We start from the raw sequence: 16,934 nt of genomic DNA on the forward strand, positions 1-16,934 counted from the left end.
CTGTAATTTTTTTTCAAAATCTCAGTCTTTTCCCGCTATCTTCTTTCTTTCTCCACCTTTCACTTTTGTCCTTTGTCTATTTTCACTTTTTAGATTGTTTTGATCTTCCCTGTATTGTTCTTCTCTTTTCAGTTTCTAAGACTTCACTATGTGTCCTAAAACTTTAAAGCCTTACCTCCAAATCTCACAGAAAATGGGCAGGTGGCCCCCATTTGTCCCTCATTCATTTACCTTATATCTCCCCCCACATTTATTAAAACGCCTCAAATTCCCATGATAAATTTGACTTACCTTTTTGAAGAACGTATTGAAATAACCTGGCAGAGTGCTTTGTTTGAAGGTGTGGTTTAGTCGTTTATCGTCTCATTGGCGTGAGGTGTTCAGTTGCTAGGGATGTTGTTGAGTGATAGAAAGTTGGTGTAGCGGTAGGTTGTGTGTCTTAGCGGGGCCGTCATCTGATGCCACGTCTAGTAACAGGTAGTGATTTCTGGTTGTAGAGGTTGCGGTCTGCTGTGGAGAAGTGTGGCTCAGGGGTTAGAGGCGGCAGACCCGGAAGCTGAGATCGGCCCTGGACCAGGGTTCAATTCCCCGCCTCGGCGGGTCTTGGGCTAAAAATTCCACGGACTCGATAATTCTCGCTCCGGTGCCTTCTTGACTCACGGGTTCACACTCTGCGACTCTGGGCAATAGCTTGCTTAATCTCCACAACGGCCCCTCGCGGCGGGATGCCTGGCTTTCACCTTGTGGATACCCTGCCGGGGTTATCTCACAGGGGAATACCAGGACGGGTTCCCTAAGCAAGCGCCGGGACACCCATTGCGGGTAGCTGTGCGCTATATAAGCTCAAATACATTTACATTTACATTTACTGTGGTCTTGCATTAATCGGAGTTGTATAATGTTTGCACGTACAGCAATACATTCAGAAATGCTTTCCAGTGATAGAAGGTACATTTCAGTGGCTGGAGATGGATAGAGGCATGGAATGCCCTCTGATGCCAGGTGGTGTTGAATGATGGCTGGTGGTGTTGAGTGATGGCAGGTGGTGTTGAGTGATGGCAGGTGGTGTGGTCTACCCGCAAACGTGGGGTGCTCTACCACAGTATCATGTTTTAAATATCATACTGCCATAATAGCCGATCCACGATTTCATCTTATGTAATATCATGAAGCTAAGTATATATAGATGCACCTATCCTACCTTTACATCTGCGTCAAGGAGGAGTCAAGATAGATAGAAAGATTGAGAGTTAAGAATAGTAATTCGATACTTACCTATAAATAGTACATTTACATTAGTGTCACAGTGGATACAATACAATCGTAATGAGATGTCTACATGTCACCAAGGACGCAATGCTTCAGTCCTGGGCGTTTTTCAATGTGTTCAGGTGTGTTAGAACAACTCAGGCAAAGCAGGACTACAGCTCCCAGAATGCACTGGGTCGATAAACATAATACAAGACTAGAGCACGGTCAGCGCCCAGAATGCACAGGGTTGTTAAACCAAAGTCCCTAACTAGGGGGCAGTGTCTTTGGTGGTGTGGAGCCATCTTGTAACTTCAGAGGTGGGTACAGAGATCTAGCGCTCTGTTGGGTAGTGGTGGTGCCGTAAAAATAAACATTGCAAGCACCTTGACACTGTCAATCAACACTGTACTGTGGAAACTGTGCCTATTTTGTAAAATAGATAATTAAATAAATAAAATTGCACGGTTGCAGAGTGCCAAGGCCCAGTTCTGGCCATTTCTGAACTTGGGTGGCATGGTGAGCAAAATAACGATGGATTAAACCCAGATCCGTGACTGGGGGTGAATGTTTTGCCAATGTGCAACATTCCGTCCATCATCTTGTGTGTTTTCCAGTTCTGGCAGGGCCGAACTGGCCGCAGCGGGCACCGGGCGTTTCCCCGGTGGGCCGCTAGGGTGGGGGCCGGTTTTGTGCCCCTGGGGGGATGTACGTTGTTACAACGCCTGCTTTTACCCCGCATGCCTTTACAATGCAGGTTTTTCAACGGGGGGGGGGGGTGCTGGATAGTGAATAGTTTATTTTACTATTCCAACTCCAGTCCCCGTGGATAGTAGGGAAGGTGTTGGATGGTAAATTAAACTATTACCTATCCTACAGCGCCCCCCAGCGCAATTCGTTGTAATGACTTGCGTTGAAAAACCTGCATTGTAAAGGCACTGCGTGGTAAAAGTTGCGTCGTAAAGGATGTTTCCCCCCTGGGGGGCCATTTTTGTTACCGGGGGTCAGCAATATCGGCCCCCTGCAACAAAATCGGCTGAAACTGGCCCTTGCAAACTGCTCAGCTGCACCCAACCTCACCACAGGGGGCTTCCGGCTGAGCAATTTGCCAGGGCCGGTTTCGGTTACCAGTCTGGCCCTGGCCTCGTGCCCCTTTCTTCTAAGATCCTACACTTTTTGGCCCTTAATATCGTGCATCTAGGCCCTTATCCCTACATTCTAACTGTGTGCCACTGTTTTTCTGTTTACCTCTTCCTACTTCTTTCTGTCTTTCTCTCTTGCTGAGTCATGGTTTGAGGATGAAAAATACGCCCTGGCCTCAAAAAAGGAGTGTGGTGCTCCACACCGGCACAAATTAAGCAATCTCCGTTAAACATAGACCTATCAATATTATGGCCCCAGTTGAATACCAGTACCCGGTACGCAGGGAAAGAGTCAAATGTAAAAAAAAAAAAAGCGTGAATCAAAAAGTGAAAAATGATAACGGCTTAAAGTCTCGAATTCAAAAAAAGGGCTGTTGATGAAAGCTGCGCGCTCAGTCCCGTGGACGGAGGCGCCTCGAGGCAGGAACGAGCCAGGCAGGACCGTTGCATCTTCAGAGGTTTTCATTTCCAGGGAGGAGGAGGAGGCCTCAACCGCTCAGGCCCCTCTGATGGGATCTTTTTTCCTATGTGAGTCACAGCCGCGCGCTGCAGAAATTAAAATCAGATTCCTTGCAAAATGGCATCCTTTTGTGTTGGTTTTGGGCCCCCGGGCGCGGGCGGAGCCTGCCTTGGCCGGTGTCCCGTAACAGCCGTTATTGCAGGCTTAAAGGGCTTCGATGACGCACTTCTAGCCGTCGAGGGAGGTGGCAGAAAAATAGGACGATTTTCCTCCAAGACAGAGCTCTCAAGTTTTACTATGTTCGTGCGCGAGCTGCTCTCCAAGTCCATGGCTTGGCTTGGCATACTGGGACTTGGTTACCCCAATATAGAATCAGGACTACAAGACCCAGAATGCACACGGAGCACCTGACTGGGTGAGCTCACAGACTTACCCGGGAAGCGTGTGAGTTTCGCCAGAGGGACCTTTCCGTGAGTGGCTATCCGCACAACTCCAGTTATGTACAAATGTGATAGAATTCACAAAGGAGTTTCACAATTCTGTCCATGCTTTGCTGTGCATTGTGTGACTTGTGATTATGTATTGGGGCAGGCACGACAAGATGTCCAACAATGCAAAGCAAAACTGTGGCCTGAGTGAGCTGCTCACAGATGCTTGGAAGGACTGGGGCACCAAAAGCAACCCAGGAAAAAATGCTGAAACCAACCCCCTCCTTCGTCTTGAACTATCACTCTCTTTCCATTTGTCCAATCTCTACTCTTTTAGTTCTCTCTCCATCCGATCGCTCCAGTGTCGGCTGCGACCTACCTAAAGTGGTAGGGCGGCCGGGGAGCGGGGGTAGTAAAATACAAATAAAAAGAATTACCTGCCGCTCTGCTTTTGCTGAGGCTGCCGGCCACTTTGTTGCTCCTCTCATCGGGTCAGTGGATGCGCCTCAAAGCGCAAGCTCCTCACCCAATCCAGACAGTGCTCTCATATAGCATGAGAGCCGCGCCAGGATTGGTCAGAGCGGCCTCGTTTGCCGCTCAGACAGTGCCTCGAAGCCTGTGGCTTTTCTGTGCAACACAGCTGGGTTGGAGAAACATAAGTGTGCATGTCTGTTTTGCTGGCCTAAGACGGCTGGCTAAACTGACATATGCACATTTAAGTGCACACTACTCCTCACTGCTGTGCCTGGCCTGGCCCGATACTCATTGCTTGGATCGCGACTCAGACAGCGATAAATTACATGATAATAACATTATGTTATCATTTTATTTTACATCTGCTGGCTCTGGGCAGTGGTGTGACGCTCCTCCGCCATTACGGAGGAGCCGCCTCTGGATCTCTCCCTCTCTTTCTCTCTCTTGGAGTCTCCCCCTGGTTGCTGTATCTAACCCCTGGAGATGGTGAAAGTAGGCACTAGGAGCGCCCAGGGATTTCAAATCCGTCTTCCCAGGACTCCCGCCCGCCGGGGAAATGCCCGGTGGAGTGAAAAGCATGCTCTGCCCTGCACACGTGGACCTGGCAAACTAGAGAACTTTGGGATTTGCACACCTGCGTTAAACTTCGATGCTCAGGTGCATCATTTTAAGTACAAAATCACATTTTAAATATATATTTAGTCTATCAATTACTCCCGCTGAGGGGATTTTTTGAGGGGCTGTACCACCCCCATTGGTAATACTGCATCAAGATGTGAGACCCTGTGTGGTGGGCCTGGTAACTTGGATGTGGTTGTTCTGCACCATTTCACGTTGTAGCCCAGAAATGGGGAATAACCACTGGAATCATTATTTGCACATGGAGTACCCATGTTACTACAGATTCCACAGCTGTTCCCGGAACAATCTGTCTGGGGTAGAACCTAAAGTTTGGGGTTTTCTCGGTGTAGTCATAATACTGATTCAGCTGAAACTCAAGTTTCCAGCAGAAACTGAAGATTATGCTGTACTCCGAATGAGGTGCTAAATATTAGAATAATGTAGTGGAATATTGCATATGCCCTAGATCTGCTTCAAGGAGGGCGGTGTGGGAGTTCAGGAATGGGGCACCCTGCTGGAGAAGTGGAAACCCACAAACGTGAACGCTTGTGGGAGTTCACAAATGTTTGTAAGGCAGATGTGGCGCAAACTTTGCTTCTGTGAAAGGCAGGAGAACATCTGTAAAAAAGTTGGGAAGGGGGCAAATATAAAATGAGTGGGGATGTAGATGAAGTGGTTTCTCTACTGTTCAAAACAGAAAAAAGTCATAAAAAAAGTTAGAAAGTGCATTTGCATCCTTGAGTGTGTGTGTGTTTGGGCAGTCGACGGAGACAGAATTGCATAGAGATGGATATTATGAGCCTGATTTCTATATCGGGTGGAAATGCTTACACCCGACACCGACTCGGTCCTCGCACCGACCTACACCTAGTCGGCGGTCCCGACCACCTCATTAGGATGCAACCGAGCACTGTTCAGTCGCATTCCTAAATTTCACTATGTGAGTCTGCATTATGGCCGTAATGGATGCTCCCATTGTGAAATGGAGGTTTGGTTCATCCCTACACTTGTGGCAGGCACTTCAAGTTGCCTGTCATAAGGTGCAGGGATCCACAGGGGGTCGCCAAAGGTGCCCCACGGCCTCCAACCAGAGGCTGTGCACCAAAGGGGGCCCTGCTGGGGGCCCCCAAACAAGCTTTCCGACATGGTTTCCATCTCGGACTGGCCAGCATAGAAACCATGTCAGAAACAGTGCATTGTGGTAATATCGAGGGCAGAAAGGCCCGCCCTTGAGATTACTGGCTGGATTCCGACTGGCTGACTGGCTTTTCAAGCCCATTGGACGCTAGCCGGAATGACTGGCCGGTTTACTTTCCGACCAGCTATATCTTAATTAGGCAGTCGTAAAGTAAACCGAGCTGCATCGCAATTGGCCCCTATGTGTTAACAAGGCAACGGTCTGATTATATGTTTGTAGCTGTCCTACAAAATCAGGGGTCTCCAACCATTCCAGACATAAAAGCTGCTGATGTTGAATGAAAACCATCCTCTACTAGTATTATTAGAGTCGTAAGAGTGACCGCATCAGACAAGATTAAGTTAGTGGCCGCCCTATGCAGGGTTAACAGCTGGGATGACCTCAGTTCATCTGGTAGGGTTGCTGTAAGTGATGTAAAGGTATACAGTGTCTCTACATAGGTAATATACAACAGTGAGAGCTGCAATGCCCACGACGCCAAGGTAATAATATTAGTAATAAGTCTGCCAACACTGCAGGATTTATCACTCCACTATCAGCTTTAAATATATTTTGGACAGTCCTACATTTTACTCCAAACATAAACTTATGAGTTCGGGAAAATACACACACTTTCCTCTGGAATACACACTTTTCCATTTTTATATACATATATTTTTCCATTTTTATATACATATATTTTTTCACCAAGGAAAAGCCTATAATTAAATAGGCTGCACACAGGATCTGCTTACAGGTGGCTGGGGGGCTAGCAGTAGCTCATGGACTGCTCTTTGGAGAAGCCTGTTCCAAATCCGCATTGAAGACTTACAGCAAGTTAGAGCATTTTTATATCAGGGAGATATTTTATTAAAATGACAGTGGAGCAGCTTTTATTGCTTTTTTTCAGAGGGCTGTTGGTGTTTAACTCTTAGAATAACTGTGTGCGGAGAGCCACTTGACACAGGAGTCTGGTTTTAGTTTCAGGAGGAACCGGCTCCCATCTTTGAACTGCTCCCAGTGGTATTTTTAGCTTGGATTGCATTTTTTGCTGCTGAGGTCTCAAGGACGGGGAAATCCTCAGCCAGGACTGGTAAAATTAGCACTGCTTGGGCATCCAGTTTCTTTCATCAGCAGTCCCAATCACTTTGAACTTTTAACCCTTTCCATGCTGATGACGGCCGGGAGCCGTCATGGCATACAGTGCTCGTGTGCTGATGACGGCTCCCAGCCGTCATGACCATGCCCGCGATCGTAATGTGCCGCACGGGAGCGGAGGGGTTAAAAATGCCATCGCCCATCATGATAAGTGATTACCAGGAAAGCAAACATAAGGCTATTGTGGTGTTTATTTTTTAATGTAACGCTCCCTGTTGGCCTACATCTAGGCGCAGCAAATAGACGCAAAGATCAGAGGATACGCTACACACAAATTTAGCAGGGCACCCTGTCCTTCATTTTTGCTGGTTTCTGCAGATGGTGGGCCTGGCACTCCTTTTTGTGGCCAGGCCTTATTTTGAAATCCTCAGACTTTGCACAGAGCAAGAGAAGGAATGTGGAAAAGTGAGACGGAAGGATGAAATCAACAAAAGGAAATGAGTGACAAAGGAAGAAGCGTGGATGAATTCGAACCTGCGAGAGTGATCAAGTTCACACTATATAAAACTTCATAAATAAATAAATGAAAGAGACAACAAGTGGAACGTGGTGGAATAAAGAGGCATGAGGTGGAATCAAGGCTAAACATCCGGGCATTAGCCAGTGCCATTGGTGCGATAGTGAGGGGCACTTTATTCTGTTGCATTTCATATTTTTAGAGAGAGATTTTGCGATGAGAAAGACCAGCATTGTACTGCAACCCTTATACTGTATCAGGTAAATATGATCGAAGGGAGTTCTCGGCATAAGGGCCAGAGCTGCCGACTTTGGAGCTGGGGAACCGGGTGCGAGCCTTAGCGTCCGCTCAACATCCTGTGATTCTGGGCAAATCACGTAATCTCCTCGTGCCTACCATAAATGAATGTGTCCTTGTGTACCACGACTGGTGCTCATGTAAAGCGTTGAGTTGAGTTCGGGTTGAGTTCGCGCTATATAAAACTGCGAAAAAATAAAATCTCGCAACCTTTGTTCGAAAGTTATGCCTTCATCTTTATCCATAGCATTATATGCCTGCCCTGCCTATCTTTTTGATCAAATATTTTTTCTCTGGCTATTTCTGATCTCTCATTACATCTCTCAGAAGCTGTCTTTTTAGAATATTTCATCAATGCCTCTGTCTATGTCGCTCTTGAGTTTACCCATCTCCCTCCCCTGCTTCTTTACATCTCTGTGCCGCTTTACATCAAAAAGAGCCAATGTCTCTCTCCAGATGAATTGCCTCTCCCAGTGCCCCCTCATCATCTTCACCTGTTGAAGGGAAGAACGCCAGACACTTGCACCTAGAAAAGGCAGAATTAAAGACAGAAGGCGACCCTGGAGTGTTGTAATGCCAGCACCATATTGTAGTGAGCGATTAAGTGTTGGAAACACACTTAAGCCACTTCCAGTTTTTTTGATGGAATTCTCCACCAAGAAATATGACTTATAAATTGGTAACAAATGTTTAATTTTACTTCAGAATTTTCCAATAATATTGGTTATAGAATGCTCCACTTGTATTGGTTGTAAAGCGAGGCCTCGCTTGCGGTCCAGTAGGGCAGACAGATCGAGTGCTTGAAACTAAGAGAATATTCCAAAGTGTTTTCACGTTCAATTTCTGTATTTGGGTCTCGCCTGCCGAGTGACTGGCAAAAACTATTGGTAATCCACACCACAACACGCAAAGTACACAAAAAAATCAGAAAGGGCCTTTTGGGCAGCCATTGGCTACTCTTGTTCAGCTAGAGTTTGGCATTGGCTAAGAGGGGTGTCCACCGGTCTTGGTTTCATCCAATAGCAGTTCGCAGATGGAAACATCATAAAAGTAGGTTCACACTTTTTTGTTGCTGCCACCACCTGACCCCTGCTTATTGTCTCCACCCTAGTCTTGTTTATTTAAGGTTTTTTTTATTATTAAGATCTGGCAGCTCCAAAGAGCTGCTGAGCCACGTGCTTCAATTTTTTCACTTCTGCGCACTTTATTTTTCGTTGCCATTCTCAAATCAGCATCCACTGTGAAAGAATGGGGAGCTGGAAATAAAGAAGTATTGGTAAAGCCAATGGATGCCTTTTTAAGGAGCGATATGTTGGTTTTGACAAAACGTATTTGATCAATTGACTTTAGGTTCTTCGAGGAGGCGTAGTGCCACATTTTGCGAAGGCCTGTGGTACATCTGGGGGAGGGCCTACACCACATCTGGAAGCCTTGTTGCAGATGCAAATGGCACTGGATGGACAGCAGCACTGTGTGGGAAGTAGGTTGGTGGTCTCCAGCAGTTACTTACTGTGGCTGGTGGAGATGGAGTGAGTGGGTGGAGCCTAGCTCTTGGCAGCGTACAATGAGACCTGAAAACTCTATTAACGCGTGTGTCGTGAGTACTTGTCTCAAAGTCATCACAAAGAAAAAACATTGAGAATGGAGAGCGAAAGAGAATGATGCTGCTGGAATAAACGAGTACAATATCCCACTGCACCGCACAACACTCCACCAGGGGGCAATCCCTATGAGTGCAGGAGTCATTTAGCTAGGCGTGTACCATAATGCTGGTTCGATGTTTCTGGTACAGCCCTTTTTCAAACCACTCTTACCCCCAACAAGGCCCTGGTGGATGTAGTCCCTCTCCTGATCCATCGACACCTTGTAACTCCCATCGGGAAACAGCCATTACAACGCAACTTTCACAACGCACTACCATTACAGTGAAACTTTTACAACGCAGGATCCATTACAACGCATGCCATTACAACGCATGCCATTACCACGCAGCTGCTGTTACAAGGCATGCCTTCACAACGTAAGTATGGGTAAGTATTTAATTTAATTTTAACCCCTACACCATCCAACACTTACCCTACTATTACACCCCCTGGAGTTAGAATAGTAATTTTAACCCCTACACTATCCAATATTTACTCTAATATTACATTCCCATTAATTAAAATGAAAAAAAAAAAACTTACCCATACTTACGTTATAATGGCACGCGTTGTAATAGCAGCTGCGTTGTAATTGCATGCATTGTAATGGCATGCGTTGTAATGGATCCTGCGTTGTAAAAGTTTCATTATAATGGTATGCGTTGTGAATGTATGCGTTGTAACGTCATACATTCCTCCCATCACCTAGCAGACCCTTTAAATTCTCCAGCTCCAACAAAATACTGGCACCCGAACCAGCGTCTCAGCCGTGGTGCAGTGCCCTCAAATCTGAAACGGATGGCGAGTCAACAGAAAGGTGGGCTGCAAACTTGAGCATAACTCTCGGCGTACACCGTAGGGGTGGGTGGAATGTTTCATTCCACCTACAGAATTGGTAGAATTTGGCGACTCTGCTTTACTCTTGTAACACTAACACGGAGTTCCGGCCAAATCCCACCCGTCCGCCGCATGACGGAATTCTTCCTGCGAGGCTCCAGAAATGCGCCAGAAAAACGTAGACCGTGATTCCGGGGTTTGGAGGAGAATTCTGAGCCCTGCACAGGCAGGAGTTTGCATTTAGAACACCATTTTTTGTTGTCGCTGTAAATGCCATATCTCAGCAACTTTGTCATTGACATTTTTTTGGGCAGGTCAAACCTGCTATAATCTATCAAGGACATACCCAGAACAAACGCAACACATGCAGGATTTGTGTGGTAAATTCATATTAAACATATCATGCTTTATTTCCATGCTGAAGACTCTGTATCGGAACTGATTATAGCATTACAGCACCAACTAAATAACTTTCTCTGGTGAAATGTTATTTACCAGGTGTAAAAAATACCACTAATATTCCAAAGTTTAGTCTTTGAACCAATAGGAGTGAATTAGCACGTGAAGACACAAACTATGTGACTGCACGCCCCTACTCAAGGCCGGCTTTAGCACTGATGGCGCCCAGTGTGTCAGATTGTTATGCCCCCCCATGACCTCCTTCTCCACCAACTCCCTCATTACCACTCTCCAACAGTGCCCCTCGTCTCTCCAAAGACCCCTCTCACATGCATTTCATTTTTTCAAAGCGCTACTCCTAGTTCACTCGCACTCCGTTCTGTGGTCTGCACGGTACACATTCTTTGCAGCAGGCACGTTGTCCCTCTGCGCTACTTGGTGATGAGTCAAAACTGCCACTAGACAAAACGCCCATCTCTCGCTGTAGCAGGAACATTAATCACCAGTTATCTTTTACATTTTTGTTGTTTCCTGAAAATTGCTGAATGCTGAAGAAAGTTCCCTACTTTTAACCCAGAAGTTATTTTTCAACACAGCGCCCCCCACCATAGTCAGCGCCAGGTGCAGTTGCACCGCCCTAAAGCCAGCCCTGCCCCTCCCCACCTGCAGCAGGTGTAGTGTGAACCGACCACACGCTGATCTCACGCCATGGGGTACAGTTCTGGTTACATTTTCTTATATGCTCGTGCGTTCGCCGTGTGTGAGCCGGTGAAGGATTACCGTGTGAAGGTGGAGCTTGTGCCGGTTGGCGCTGGCAGTCAGTGACTGAAGCTGGGAGCGACAGACCTATTGATCCAACGTGTCTGTCATCTCGACAATGGATAAACAAAGCAGCCCACTGTACAACTGGCTCAGGGGTCACATGGTTATTAATGTTGGAGCTGTCAGTCTCATTTTGACAGTTCTCAGCTGATGGTAGTACCATTTCTTTGCTCTTTTGCACCTCCGCAATCGTAGTGCACGTGGCGGAGGGGGGGGGGGGGGGGGGGGGGGTTGGTATTTAGCAATCCTTAATGTGGCGGGCGGGAGAAGTAGCACTGGGGTACAGGGGCGTGAACTTTTATTTTATTTATTTTATTTAATGCGATTTTCTATAGCGCGAACTTTACCCGAAGGTGTCAGAGCGCTTTACATAAGAAGCAGTTGCAAAACATAAGGATTTAGGATTACGTGCGTTACATAAAAGATACCATTAGAAAAAAATGCAAATGTACAATATGTAAAGCCACACGGGGAAGAGATACAAACAGAAAGAAAAATTGCAAATGTGTCCACTGCACCCCAATACTTACTGTCTTTTACTAGCAGTGGTAGTTGTGTCGTTTCTCCTCGCGGTGTCCCCGTGTGCCAGTGATTGTTTCTGAGAAGTGCCGGTACTCTACTTCCACTGGCTGCCCGTGGAAGCCCGCATCCAATTCAAGGCCCTCACCACTGCCTTTAAAATTCTGAAAACCGAGGGCCCCAAGCTCCTACGCCCACTGCTAACACCCTACATTCCCCAACGCAACCTTCGTTCTATGGGACAACACCTAGTCTTGGTTCCCCACACGAAGTTCTGCCGCATCGGAGGACGTTCATTCAGTCTGCTGGGAGCAAGGCTATGGAACTCCCTTCCCCTCCACATCCGTTGCCTTAATAACCTGTCCGCTTTTCGTAAAGCTATTAAAACTCACCTCTTCCCCCCCCCTGTAGGCACCCTTCTCCCCCTCTCCTCAGTTGGTTATGATATGGTTCTTAGCGCCGGGACGCCCCGTCGCTGGGGCAGCTGACGCGCTCAACAAATACATAACATAACATAACATAACATTGCATTTCTCTTTTGAAGTGCCGGTACTCTCCTCCTCAAAATAAAAAAATAGTGTCGATACTCAGTACCGGCCAATATTAAGCACTGTGGCCGGTACATAAAGCAGGCCGTTCCGCCGTTCCAACATTTTATTCACAAATACAGGAACGGGGCGAGGATTTTCAGAAATCCACGCTAGATAGCACTGCTTATTTATGGTTTGTACTTCTGTTACGTGCAGATGTAGGAGTACTACTAGAGAAACCCACAGTAACATCTTAGTGAATCGTGTCCCAAGAATTTTAAAATTAATATTATTTTAGATCTAGCAATGCATGTGAGTAAAAGTATGCTTGCTCTTTACGATAGTGTTGGAGCGCTCTCTTGTGGCAGACTGCTGTAAGTGCTACCTCTTCTGAACAGAACCATTAATTAGCCCTAGGAAACCGACATGCTAATCTGGATTTTTATTTTATTTCATTTTGGGGGCGACTCTGCCCACTGTTTGGAGTCTAACCGGCTACCAGCTACAAAAATCTGTGCAATTTCCTAGTTTACCTAGTTGAGGACGACCCTGCCTTTCAGTCTCCCTGCCCTGTAAAACGAACGAAGTTTTACTTGGTAACCACAAAACACTTACAGCTCTGAGTAGGTATACAATTGCTACTGTCCTTTAAGCAAACTATGATCAGTTCATTTAAACCAATCTTATGTACATATTCAAGGCTACATGGCAGGTTTTCCATTCGGATGCAACTTTATACTGGCCTCTCAACTAAAGTAATCTCTCAAATAGAGACATCATGAGATTCATTTGAATAAAAACAAGTATTTACATTTTTACATGGCAGTTGTATCTAGAATCTTTAGTACAAATATTGTTGCATTGGTATATTGCTTGCTCATGAATATGGTAGTGGTGACACCTAGTGGTGCCCTGGATTTAAATTAATTTGCTTTCCCGCCATTGCCTGCTGGAAAGCCAGGGGTGTCCAGAGTAGGGCAAGGAAGGAACACAGTTATTCTAACTAGAACTCATTTACATAGTCAGTGTTTATCCTCAACATCTGGGGTGGATCTGGCCCTCCGGGGCTGCTATGGATGCTCCTTCAGCAGGCACACAGTTAGACTCAGCTATACAGAAGAGTCAATATTTCTATCAGCCGCGGCCGGTAGTGGGAGTACCTGCAGGGCGGTGACGTGGGGAGGGGCAGGGTGGGGGGTAGTAATGTATGGATTACGCAGCTTTACAGGTAAGTAAACATATAAATAAAAAAAATGAATTTCGTTGCATGCACTGCATCCCCAAATGCGATGCAGTGCGCACAACAAAATTCTTATTATTTATATGTTTACTTACCTATAAAGCTCCGTAATCCATACACTACCCCCTCCCCACGTCACCGCCCTGCAGGTACACCCACTACCGACCGCGTCTGACTACTATGACCCTCATTACGAGTTGCTGCTAAAATGCCCAGAATTAAAATCACTGTTACCAAGGGTCCCAGTGTTTACGGTGGAGGGGGCGTGGCGGGGTGGGGTGGGAATAAGAGAGTATATCATATTTTGGGATATAACATACTGGTATCTGTGTTTCCCTGCTAATTGCTACCTCTTTGTTAAGGAAGCAAGGGACCCCTATCTAACATCTAGCTAAAATAGGGAACAATTGAACATTTAAGGAAAGGTTTAGCTAGATATATATTTCAAAGTTCTGTCTATTTTATATTATATCACGTTACAGTGAAAGAAACAAAGACCATGAAAATATCACCCTTGTGAATAAAAATGGGTATACACAGATATAGATATCAAAACATATATCTTTTATTCTTCTTTTTTGTATATATATTATTCTTTTTTACATTGAAATTTATAGTTATTCAGATACCATCATAAATGTATGTCCAATATACATGATAGACGTAAAGATGATGGAGGCAGTGCAGCAGGTGTCAAACCTCTTTCACAGCTGTTTCTAAAGCAAAAAACACTATAGATTATTATCCCAATGGGCCTCCTGACTCCCATAACCAGGCCTCCTGGACCTGATGGGCAGGTCCTAATGTGGGCCGATACACCAGAATAGCTGCCCTGTCAATGTAATGATAATTGTAACACAAACACTGTAATTTGTACTTCAGTGGTCCCTTTCTGCTTGATCTATCCCAATTTAACAATGATCTATTCCTATTTGGATTGTTATATTTTCCATTTAATACTGTGAGTCCTCGCATCTTTCTCTTCGCATCTAATGATGGTGACCTATGAGTTAGTTCCCAGTAATCATTGTAAGACACGTTTCCCCTTCATAACCTCTAAGCAATGAACCCCACCTGCACCTGCAGGCCTGTCACCTAGGGAGCCATTTCCCCCATCGTTCCCCTGAGGTTGCAGTGTCTCTAGTGGCTATCCTTGGTACTGCACCAATAAAGTGACATTTGCAAATGGAGGGGTATTTCAGAATGCATGTCCCCACGACAGAGGGGAGGCTCAAAAAGTAGCTGTATTGTTTAAAATTCAGAAATGACAAAAGGGAAAAGGATAAAGAACAGTAGAAAATAATTTTACAGTTCCCCATTTTGATGGGTTGGGTAAGACATTCACAAATGTCAACCCAAGTTTTTCCCTTTGTGAACTGACCCAATAAAATACTTTTTTGTAGGGTATTTGCATTGTACTTTGCATACCCCATGCAAGGCCTAAATGCTTTAACAATAGCAGCTTTAAATGCTTCCACGCTTGGCACCTGATTTTCAAATGTAAGCTTCGAGGACAATGGTGGTATCCTTTGCAGCTTCGCTGCCGCCTGTAGATCGGCTTAAAAGTCCAAGTTGCTTTGTTGGTAGTCAGGGGCCATGCGACCCCGAAGCAAGCTGCAGCCATCAGTGCTGAACTCACAAATCTCTGACTGACGACTGCGGCAAGAATCACAATAGCTGAGATCCTGGTTTTATGTGTTTAGTGTCTCTTTAGTTTGAGTTACTAACAAGAATGTGTATTTTGTACCCTAGGAACACAAAGAAGGAAGCTGACTTGCTGGCAGCCCAGGCACGTCTGAAGGACCTCGAGTCGTTACTGAACTCCAAAGATGCTGGCCTGTCCACCGCCCTCGGTGAGAAGAGGAACCTGGAGAAGGAAGTCCGGGAGCTCAGGGAGCTGGTGGCCAAGGTACGGTGAAGCTCTTGCGTGCTTTGACCACAGGTGTCCAGGCCTTGAGACTCCGCAGCGAGGGGGGAACCTGCATTCCTTTCCCTGCTCAGCAGATGGCCATTTGCATGTCTGTCAGGTGCCCGGAATGTCAAGGGCCCATCAGCACATATTTGGTACCCTACACTCTTGTGAGATCCCTCAAGTTCACAGTCGCCTTCCTAGGTCTTCATTTTGGAGAAGTAGGCGACTTCAAATATGTTTAAATGTGGGCGGGCATTTTCAGTCTACTAACCCACCCACTCTCCCTAAAGAGATGCGATGTAGGGATCCTGATTTTTATTCTTGGATAGCCGCCCAGCTCTGCAGTAGGGTTGTATTTTTTACAAGTCAATATCACCTTTTCCAGACAAAAAGAGTCCGAAAGAGTCAGTACCCTCTGGTGGTTTCATTAAAGAGAACCATAGTCTTCTGTTATTGGTCGAACAGAGGGTAGCCCTTCTCCAAATTAGACAGCGCCACAACGTTGGTTCGGTGGACCCGCTACATGACCGTGTACAGATGGCGTGTTTTGATTATGACCCTTTTTAGTGGCAGTAGTCGGAAAATGTTATTTTATTTGGTTCAATCCAAACTCTCTTTGTATTGGAAAAGGATGTGTTTGAAACCAGACGCCTCAAGTGTAGTTTACAAGAAAGCAGCATTGTAGACATGTTCCTAGAATTTAGTTTTACACCACGAGATATGGAGAGTTCCATTTGTGAAGATTTGCCTGTTTAATGGAAGGGAAACAATAAGTCTAGGTGTTACCACAGGTGTGACATTTTTGGGGGATCCTACTGTTGTTCAGAATCATTTGTAAGGTGCATTTAGAAAAGAATGCAAATAGTCTTCAAACACTTTCTTCATTTGTTACTTGCTTCAAATTTTCAATGTAAACAGTTTTTTTGGGTACCAAAGTTGCCATGCCCACCGATGTGCCATTCCGTGGGATCGCCCACGAGTAAAGAATAAACAAGAAAGCAGGTAGCGGAGACCCACATAGGTAGAAATGGGACTATTCTCCCTGAACATATTCAAATACCACAACCTGTGGCCCCCCAACATGGCCTCATTAGGTTTCAGTATGGATTCCCCACATTCACAAAAAGGAGGTAAGTATATAGATGGCCTCTTTAGGTTTAATCTGATTCTGACCTTCACGTGGTCTCGAGATCATGCCATTTAGTAGGAACTCTTGATGGAGGCCTTACCAGAGGAAACAGGATGTTGTAAAAGTGCAGCATCACTTCACATGGTCAACATCCTGGTAAAGTGCTTGTGGGCAGATGCACCTAGTGCAAGTCTCTGTATGGAGCTGACATGTCACAGGTGTGATGATATCAGCCTTTCGTCTGTCCTCCTGACATTAGAACCCTGGCTCTGGATAACAGTGATAGCTTTTTTAGCTCCACGAGGAACTGGGTTTGCAGAGCGTGTTTTATGGTTCTTGTTGAATTTAATTGTAAATAAAGTCCCAGATGCAATTTACATGTCCTTTTGGAAGGCACATTATTTGAGACGAGACAATACAGCTATTGCAGGAAAGTTTGTA

At 45.7% G+C, this 16,934-nt stretch overlaps 1 protein-coding gene across 1 annotated transcript in view; it reads left to right on the forward strand.

Moving 5' to 3' along the window:
- The window catches only part of LOC147673733 (lamin-A-like), a 126,223-nt gene that overhangs the window by 81,649 nt on the left and 27,640 nt on the right, over window positions 1-16,934 (forward strand). The window contains exon 2 of the mRNA XM_086947655.1: window positions 15,205-15,361. Coding sequence (XP_086803781.1) covers window positions 15,205-15,361 — 157 coding nt within the window. The remainder of the gene's footprint in view (window positions 1-15,204; window positions 15,362-16,934) is intronic.

The sequence above is a fragment of the Lissotriton vulgaris genome, chromosome 12, assembly GCF_964263255.1.
Source record: "Lissotriton vulgaris chromosome 12, aLisVul1.2, whole genome shotgun sequence".
NCBI lineage: Eukaryota > Metazoa > Chordata > Amphibia > Caudata > Salamandridae > Lissotriton > Lissotriton vulgaris.